Source organism: Morus notabilis, unplaced genomic scaffold (assembly GCF_000414095.1).
Source record: "Morus notabilis unplaced genomic scaffold, ASM41409v2 Scaffold570, whole genome shotgun sequence".
NCBI lineage: Eukaryota > Viridiplantae > Streptophyta > Magnoliopsida > Rosales > Moraceae > Morus > Morus notabilis.
The window spans coordinates 159,656-169,586 of NW_010358717.1; the positions used below are offsets into that span (position 1 = coordinate 159,656).

A 9,931-nucleotide genomic window follows, 5' to 3' on the forward strand; every position below is an offset into this window, starting at 1 on the left:
AAGAAAAAAAAAAGTAAAGCTTATATAATAGAGAAACAGAATTTATAGATTTTATTGAAAACATATATAGAGCTAAAGGGCAAAATTGTCATTTTCCTAATTCCATTAGAATTTAATGGATTTTGTGATGGAAGGGTCAAAATGGGACAAGTTGTATAGTTTAGGGGTGTAATCTGTCACGTTTTAAGGGTATATGATCTATGAATATCAACATTAAAAATTTATATCGTGCGACGTGTAATGATTTTAATCACTGATTAGACGTTAAAAACTTAACCTCACGGATAAAACAAAGTGGTCATAAAAAGAACAAATCTGCTAGAAAAATTCCCCAAAAAAGAAAATCTTAATTCAAAGGATCTCTGATTCTCTAACTTCCCCGAAATCTCCGTTTTGCATTTTTTTCTACGAAAGAGAATGAGACAAGGTAATTTCCCTTTCTCATTTTTTTTCTCCGAAAGAGAACGTAACCTTATCTTGTCTGCATTTTATTTTTCCAGCTGAGACAATTATTCCTTACTCCGTCTTGACTCATGCATGCTTCTTTTTATGCCAAGATCTTGTGTTAAGAGTTAGATCAACGCTATACGCCCCCAAAGTCAATTCCTCGTGTCTATATATGTATGGTAACGCATGAAATTCTTACCGCGTTTGCCAAGAAAAGAATTAGCTTTTGAAGCAGAAACCGTCTAGCTTAATCTCTTTGTTTGACTACGAACATTCAATAGTTTCGATTTACGTGTTTTTTTTTTCTTGAAGAGTTATGATGACTTAAATGTAGACTTAAATAGTTCTAATGTGTTAGTCCGAGAGATCAGTGAAGGAAAAAATACAAAATAAAAAAGAACAGAATTTTTAACAAAGAGAGAGAGAGTTGGGAATGATTTCCCCCCCCCCCCCTCTTATATATACATGCACATATATATATATATAGATTTTGTCTACGGTCATTCTAATGGGACGGGCCCTCTAATGTGATACTGATGTTGGGTACTTATAACGTTAAAAAATTTTAAGATTTATTCGTTTACACTTAAACTCAAAAAAAATTTGAACTCAAGTTACAATTTTATTCGAGTTTATGTTCTTTTGTAAAATTTGAGTTTTAACTTGAGTTTTAATTTGAGTTTGTGATTAAAATCTGAGTTCAAGTTTCCCTTTAAACTCAAGTTCCTAAACTCAAACTCAAGTTAATGAATATTATTTTTTTTATTTTTAAAAACGCTATAATTTTTTTTGTTTTAATTCTGATTGAGATGATTCTTTTTTTTTATGCGTTCACAATGAAGAGACGAATAAAACTCCACCCATATATCCTATTAAAATTTTTCATCATCATTGAGTTTTTATTAAAATACTATATAAATACAAACTCAAGTTTTGATTCACTCAAAACACAAACTCAAAAAGATTCTCATATCAAATCATAACTCAAATGTATACAACTAAACATAAACTTAAATTACAACTTCAACTCAAGTTATAATTCAAATTCAACTTAAAGATTTACATTCAAATTATCGTAACTTAAAAATGCAACTGAACTCATTCAAACACTACGTTGCATCTTAACGTTTATGTACAAGTAAAAGTTGTGGAAATCACAGCTATTCCAAACTGTCAAGTTCATCAAGTATCCTTTCAACAATCCCGAAACGGACTTTTGACCGTGAATTCTTTCTATTTGAGATGATTCAAAATGAACTTTTTCGTTTCTTCCTTTCTCCATCTGCCCACATATCAAGAACGCTAAAAGCTAATCAAAATCCCTAATTCTTTATGTAAATTATTAAAGGCATTGCATAATTCTCCACCGATCACGACAACCACATATTTAGCAAAGCCACCATGTGCATGTAACCAATGGGAACAATCCAAGCACAAAAACTCAACATTGGAACAGATAAAAGCAATTAATTATGAGTAATTTATCTTGTCCCAACGCTTTACAAGTTACAACCAAAATCCAAGACAATTCCTAGACAGATAAAAGCTGCAACCTGACGTGTTGGCCACATTGGCGGACCCTAAACTTGGAAATAAATCTCAAAAGCCAATCAACCATGAAACCAAAGAACTGGAACCTAACAAGAAATATCTTAAACATTGGCCTTTTGCAGCTTTTCTTGAAGATGACTTGACTCAATTCGCAAAACGTTTTTCCCACATTGCCATAAAATAGAGACAATTTGTGCCACAATGGACCCCCACCTTGAGTTAAAAGGTTCACGGCCATAACAACAATGCTTGTCACTTTGACATTTTGTTGAATATATAAGGGCCGGCCTTGCATGTGGGGAAGGCAAATAAAGATAAGTGCTTATTTTATTTTATTTTTGCCACAAAGTTACAAATACTAAAATAAAATTCAAAGAGGAGAACATGTACCCTACAGGGGAAGGACATTCTGTTGTCTAGGTGTTGGACTGTCCTACAGTGAGACACCCCAATGATAGTTGGCTTCTTGGAGGGAAGAATCTTTCTTTTTTCTCCTGCAACGTTTCAACAAATTAACAGTGATAAAGGGAATTATAAGTCCTATTTGCGTCACAAGGATACAGCATTTTTTTTCAGGCGATGATGTTTGCCCACCTGGTTTTCAAATGGGGTCAATAAATTATGGCTGAACCAACCGAATCTAGCATATCTTTAAGCAGACCTTTCAACTAGAAATAATATATTGCATAATATGATAGTCTTGCCAACTTATCAACAAACATGTACAAAATGTCTCTAGGTACAACTCGCTGGTCTGTGATCCCTTCTACCATAAATTCAACAAAAAATTAGAGAGAATCAAACTGTACATAAGCTGGCAATGATTACCGGATTTTACAAATAACTGATTTTTTTTTTTTGATCAGCAATAAGTTATTGGTTGGTAGTAATGATGATCTTATTTCGTATTATGAATCAAAATGTATGCTAATAAAAACAAAGGCTTCACTATTTGGAAGAAGAAACAAAACAAAAATATACATATTACAGACCGAGAAGGAAAACCAAGTACTATTCACGGGTTCTAAGCCATATTTTAATATAAAATAAAATAAATGACAACATCCTCAGCAGATCACATGATGCAGCAAGACTGCAGCCAACGGGGGACGGTGGATAGTGTACAGGAATCTTTTCTCAGTCAAGCTTTCTTCTAACCAGGCCTTTGAAGAAGTCAAAACTATAAAATGCATAATGGAAATAGTGTCATGATTACTTGTGTTGAAATCACAACGATAATCAGTGCTTTAGCGTAGTACTACTTCTAGAACCATATCCAGCTGGGGACGATAATTTGTGACTGCTACTAGCTTTCATTATTGTTTTGGACCATAAGAGTTTTACATAATTTAAATTATGATTTTAATTTTATTATAATATTTTTTTCTCATAAAAAATTTAAATTTTAAAAATAAAAATCATAAATCATAATTTGATCTTACCAATTAAATGGCACATGCCAATAAACTCTTTTGGAGTAATGGTAAAATTGATAAAAAAAAATGGCAAAGTTATTCATAGGTTTGAAAAAAAAAAATTGGAATAGAAATTCATTTTTATTATGAGAAAAAATATTATAATAAAAAAGTTTAAATTGTCTCATTTGTTGATGCATGTGGAAAGCACACAAAAGATCTTATGTATTTAGCACAAAATGGAAGACCAAAAGATGAGAGACCGGGGAACAAGATAAGACCTGATATTTGGTAGAGTGATGGACAGATTATGTTAAAATTCGCTCAAATATTCCACTACAAAATTTCTTCCTAAAGCGTCACCACGAGTATAGACCACAAATAGTGGAATGCCATAAAAATGTAACAAGGGTACAACTGTACAAGTTTTATGAATCTAAGGGGCCATTGACGGCCCTTTTTTTGAGTCAAAAACTCAAAAAAAAAAAAAAAAATAATTCGAGTTATAATTTTATTTAAGTTCATGTTTTTTTAAGTTTGAAATCGAGTTTGAGACTAAAACTCCAGTTCAAGTTTTCCCTTCAACTTGAGTTTAGAAACTCGAACTCAAATTAATGAACAGTATTTTTCTATTCTTAAAAATGCTATAACTTTTTCGTTTTAATTCTAATTGAGATGATTTTTTTTATGTGTTCACAACGAAAAGACGAATAAGCCATATTAAAATTTTCCATCAGCATTGAGTTTTTATTATTATACTATCTAAATACAAATTCAAGTTTTGACTCACTAAAACACAAACTCAAAAAGATTCTTATCTCAAACCATAACTCAAATGTACACAACCAAACACAAACTCAAGTTAAAACTTCAACTTAAGTTATAACTCAAACTCAACACAAAATCTACACTCAAGTCACCTAACTCAAAAACGACAAAAGAACAGCTCCTAAACCTCCAAAAGTTGCTTTTCAGAGTCAGCGATAATTACTACGACACAACGAACCCAGTCTGTTTGATGTCTCAGTTGACCTGATGAGCTTTGCACATTTGTGAAGGATTGTTCTGCACTTAATTATTTTGGAAATTTTCTCTATCTTTTGTGCGTGAACTTCCGGTATTCTTAGTATCAACAAATTTTCTACTTTCGTTAGGCTGCCGCTGCATGACAGCAGCGATTTGAAGAATTAATGATAAGTAACTTGACCTATTGTTAAAGAGAAAATCCCACTTCTAATACCAAAGGGTGATAGTAAAAAATTATAAAAATGCAGTAATATATTATGCCAATCACTAGGGTGACGTTTAATTTATGTATTCAGAATTATTCTCGTTTTACGTGTATTTTTTATGAGAAAAAACACGGTATCATGAATCATGATTCAAAATCAGAGACGAATATAGGAAACAAATATCCTCTAGATAAATACATATGAACTTAAGTCTCAGCGGAGAATAACAGAGCACAAGTTGGACGTCCCAAAAGCCCTAAATTACCTTTCTTTAGGCAAAGGGAAGGAACAAAAATATTTAGTTCAAATGTTAAAAGTGCCACTTGTGCTAAGTACCGCATTACCTGGCTGGTACATTATAAATTCATATATCTGTCACATACGAGTGGCGCTAAATTGCTAAGCACCGGTGATTCTTTATAGCAATTCCGAGTTTGAAAAATGTTTGAGGGCAGGCTAAGCTAGGATAGGTGGACAGTTATTACAGGTGCTACACTACCCCATTCTATTCTATTTGTCTGGCATTCTAAATTAGGTATTGTCTAGGACTGCTCAACTTGAACAAACAGCGGGCCATGTAATTAATCATACACTGTGCAACAATTTGTGTCATCCCAACTCAAGGGAAAGAATACGGAAAATTTATCATCATATTGTGCAAGCACAAAGTCAAAGTTTTTAACTGGATGGACCGCAGAGAGCCAAACATCCCTCATCTACCGCAATTTATTTGTTTATATAGCAAACCTATAGTGTTGCCAAAAATGTCCAATTTGACACGTTTTTCCTACCCTTACTAGAAAGAAAAAACAATTAGACCAATAGCATTGGTTTTAATTAAAGATGAAACCTGCCCTCTCAATCTGGTGTATTTCACTATTTTGTAGCTCTGTTCCACTTTTTTTAAAAAGAAAAAAAATTCCGAACAATGGATCTTAACTTGAAGGCTCTTTACTATAAGTTCACTTTTGGATTTCTTCGGAGAACCTTACAGGTGATTAATAAAAACACATTACAATATCTATCCATTTTTTAAGGTCAATTGAAATTGAAACGAACTACAAAATAATCAAAAGTCGGAGTAAAAGGTGTATTGCATTGCTAGAATGGAGAAAAGAGAAACTCAAAAACTTAGTAAGAATTTAGATTATTTACCTATTCCCATCGGGATGAAGTTCACACATCCGACAGTCATCACCAACAGCTAGCAAGTATCCCGAGGAGGTCAAACCCTATAAATAGAAGACACAAAAGCTAAAACATAGTACCCAAATATCTCTATTTGAGATCATGTATGTCAACGAAAAAAAGGAGGGGAAAAAAAAGAGTTTCTAACATAAAAACATGGAACAATGAATTTCCAAGAACGAATCAGCTAAAAAATGCTACTTCGTTATAGTGTAGAAAGAACATTTGTAATCTCATATGTCAATGCTTGTACCTGTATTGTGACTACATTTTCTACCACTTTGTCCTCATTATTTTCTTGCACAATAACTCTCTGCCCACTGCGAATACAAAACAAAATCATGACTTTGTACATGCACACGAGCAAGAAAGTAGAAGTTGATGGTGCATGGCTTCAGTCTCAAATCAAAAAACAAAACCGAACACAAAAAATCACGTAGGCAGGAAAGTAGAAGTTGATGGTGCATGGCTTCAGTCTCAAATAAAAAAAAACAAAGACAAAAAGGCTAAAAATTTATAGGTTTTGTTGAGGAACAAAGAGAGCACAACATTACAGCTTCCTTAATTTTTGATAGCACATAAGATTGTAAGGAGCAACAGAGAAACTTGAACTTCTTCCAAAAAAAGAACAGATTTGAATCTGAAATTTATCCTCACCCAAATATTTATAAGCAGAATTTCTCAGCAATAGAATGCAAGTATATTCAAAGAATATCTTGTTTGATCCTTGTGCCTACGACTGTCTCGGGGGGAAAAAAAAAAGATGATGTTCATCCATAAAAAGTGGCAAATAAGAGACTGATCACCATCCACATTTACCTGTGTAGCCATGTTTTATAGTATAGCTCCTCGAGAGCCTGAAATCCTGCAATATATGACCAAAGAACTTAGCTAGTACAGCACCATTTATTTTAAATAGCACCAATGGAAGATAATCCAGTTCTTACCCTTGATATGCTATAGTTATGGCATCTGAATGGCACAATAAAACTATAACAAAAGCTATCAAGTAAGTTTTGCAATAAGAATGCCATTAAGCATTCGATGATTGCCATCAAAATCGCTGGAATGATGTAACTGATGTGAAACTCACATGACAGTGATTATACCTTGATCTATGAAAATATCAAAGAACTTTTCAAATTTGCTAAAGAAGATCGCAAGAATATCTTCTCTTGCAAACTTGTAATCCACATCTGACAATTCTTTAAGAAATGCATTCAAACATGTCGTCGGCTTTTCATTATCAACATTCAGACCTATACCTGCAAGAACAAAAGCAAATTAATACTCTATCACACCAAATTATAAAGCAGAACACAACTTCAAAGACTTAAAAATAACAGAGCAGTTTTTGTTTGCTGTAGCCAGCTTTAAGCCTTTAGGCATACAACTGTGCAGCATTTAACCAAAGGACGAGTGCATTTACCGACACTGACATCAAACTTCTTTGACCTATAGGTTGAAGTGCAGAGAACTCCTCCAACTTTGAGATTGTTCAAGTAGAGATCATTCGGCCATTTTATTCTAACGTCAACGAATGGTAGACCCTGGAATAGACAGCATCCAAAACAAGCATATACATTTTAAAACTTCAGAATCAAACATTAACGGTTGCAATAATGACTGACATAAGACCACAATTGACCAATTTTCCTGGTAAGCTTTTATCATGTGGTCCATGAGGAATCAGACGAACAACATCAGAATGCTCTGCACAATGCATTTTCGTGAACATAATTTTAAAAGGACATGCAATAAATGACAATTATCAAGGACAGTATCCATGCAAGATAACAAATTCTTCTTAAAAAAATATAGTGGAAAAATGCCTTCCACCCTGTTTGCATCCATATAGACTATCAACTAATATCTTAGTCTTCATCAAAATATACTAGCTATAACCACCAACGGCAAGCTGACTGATGTAGGACAAGATAGAATAGAAAATATCGATAGAAGAAGAGAGAATCAAGAAGAGAAACATAACCATAAGGGAGAAGAACAAGAACTCAAGAGGAGGAAATGAGAAACTCAATATTCATTAATCAATCAACTCTGAATTGGAATTACAATCACTAAGCTATTTGTAGCAATAAAAAAAAACAAACACACACACGCACACACACAACTAAACATTCTAACTAATAGGGATAAATAGAAACTAAGTTCAAAATTAATACAAAAGATAATTACATCCTAACAGATATCTATACAAATTTAAATTAAAAATATAATCTTGTTGTCTTGGAGCACTCACTCTTTTTCCCTCTCTTTTTTCTCGCCAAAGTCAAATTCCTTCAAATATTCGACCTAGATTACAGGAATGGAGAGAGCATAGAAACTGCAAAACTTACATTTTTATCACAAATCTCTTTTATTGCCTCCGAGACTGCAAGAGAGACCACATATTGCACGAGAGGCACAACATTTCCGTCCTCCATCTGCAATGTAAAAGAGAACAAAAGGGAGCCCTTTGGGGATTCCCATAGATTCTTTGACCGCCCTGCAAAGTTCACATAATTCAAGCGTTAACATCTGTAACAAACAAGATAAATAATTCAAGCATTGCCTCCAAAAATATTTAAAATTAGTCGTCAATTGGCATATCAAACCTCATATTTACATAATTCAAGCATTAGCATAAAAAAAAAAAAAAGAAACATATACAGAGTCAGTTAATCATGAACTAGCGTTTTAAACCTCGCCCTTTGTATTGAATATCAGCAACGCAGACCGAACCGACCGGAAGCTGTCCGAAATTCCTGTCCACAACTAAAAATCAGTTTCCACCGAAACAAAAATTTTGTAACAAACTGAACATAAAGCCTTGTGAATTGCAACACTCACAGAGAAACGACGTCGTGCGTAGAAGGCAACAGCGGAGACCAGAGGAGGAACCTGCCGAAGCGATTTGTGGAGAGAGATTTCACGAACGAATCGACTCGGAACGAGCCTTCCTCGACCGGTTTGTCCAATTCCGATTGGAGAAGAACCGAAACGCCGTCGTTTTCCGCCAGCTTCAGAGCGGCGTTGTCCCTGAGCGACTTGGCAATCTCGTTCTCGGCGGCGGATTTTCCGCACAGAACCAGCGTGCAAGGCGAATCGGAAGGCTTCGAAGCTGAAACAAAAACAGAGAGAACGAATTCGATCAAACTTTTTTTTTTCTCTGTTGCTTCAATTTTCTTTTGCTTTCCAGAGAAAATCTCGGGAGCCAAACAAACCTGTGGCGGCCATGAAAACGGAGGAGGATAAGTTGGTAGTGCGGCACAAAATGGGTCTGCGTGGAGATAGATAGGAGAGAGGTCTTAAGGAGTTCCCAATGAAGGAGAAATTGAGGGAGGTAGTCAACTTCAGGAGCATGATTTTGACTTATTTCCTCAACACTTGTTTTTAAGTTTCAAAATACCTGAAATACCCTTTAAAAAAGGAGAAACAAGAGCTTGTTTAGTTCGCTGATTCGAGTTTTTAATTTGAGTTGAGATGTGATTTTATGTGAGAGTTTTTTACTATAGCAAAAAAATTAGATGTGACTATTTCTAAGAGTTTGTTACTGTAGTAAAACTTGAATCGGTGAAATGAACGGACCTAAGGAAATTTAGTTGACAGATTTGAGTTGAGATGTGACTTTATGTAAAAGTTTTTTACTGTAGCAAAAAAAAAAAGTGACTGTTTCTGAGAGCTTTTTACTGTATCAAAACTTGAATTCCAAACTTGAATCAGTGAAATGAACGAAGTCTAATAATGTGTTTGAAAATATTTTTTTACTTATTTTTAAAAATGTTTCTGCACGTTTTTGAGGCATGAAAATGAAAACAGTTTACAAATCACATTTATTTAATAAAAATTTTGAAAATAAAAACAAAAACAGAAAACAAATGAGAATAATTTTTGTGAAGCAAGTAGAAAACGATTGAAAGTTGTTTTCCTTTTTTTATTTTTATTTTCTAATATTTATTAATAATGTTATATTAAATAATTAATTACTAATTATATTATATATTATATTTTAATAAATAAATAATAAATAGAGATACTTAATAACTAATAAATAGATAGTAATTATTTAATTATTTAATTAAATATTAATTTATTATT

The 9,931-nt window shown here is 33.4% G+C and overlaps 1 protein-coding gene across 3 annotated transcripts; it reads right to left on the reverse strand.

Moving 5' to 3' along the window:
• Positions 1–1,684: 1,684 nt before the first annotated feature.
• Positions 1,685–9,179, reverse strand: LOC21403054 (biotin--protein ligase 1, chloroplastic). 3 transcript variants are annotated; one of them, XM_024162340.1, is made up of 11 exons: positions 9,058–9,179; positions 8,684–8,954; positions 8,537–8,598; positions 8,191–8,339; positions 7,263–7,383; positions 6,943–7,098; positions 6,653–6,698; positions 6,087–6,153; positions 5,801–5,877; positions 2,389–2,492; positions 1,685–1,729 (listed from the first exon to the last, which is right to left on the reverse strand). In XM_024162340.1, the coding sequence occupies exons 1-10, from the start codon at positions 9,068–9,070 to the stop codon at positions 2,432–2,434; spliced, it is 1,023 nt and encodes a 340-aa protein (XP_024018108.1). In that variant the 5' UTR covers positions 9,071–9,179; the 3' UTR covers positions 1,685–1,729; positions 2,389–2,431. The 3 variants fall into 3 exon arrangements, with proteins under 3 accessions (XP_024018108.1, XP_010091344.2, XP_024018109.1); XM_010093042.2 differs by lacking the exon at positions 1,685–1,729 and having other exon boundaries at positions 2,001–2,492; XM_024162341.1 differs by lacking the exons at positions 1,685–1,729; positions 2,389–2,492 and adding an exon at positions 2,847–3,178.
• Between the last annotated feature and the right edge of the window lie 752 nt (positions 9,180–9,931).

Bases quoted from the DNA above. Each gene is read 5' to 3' on its own strand.
- LOC21403054 (XM_024162340.1), bottom strand. The intron at 8,340-8,536 runs GTTTAAAACGCT...TGAACTTTGCAG, and splicing joins TATTCAATACAAAGGGCGAG to GGCGGTCAAAGAATCTATGG. The intron at 7,384-8,190 runs GTAAGTTTTGCA...TGTCTATTCCAG, and splicing joins AAGAGATTTGTGATAAAAAT to GGTCTACCATTCGTTGACGT.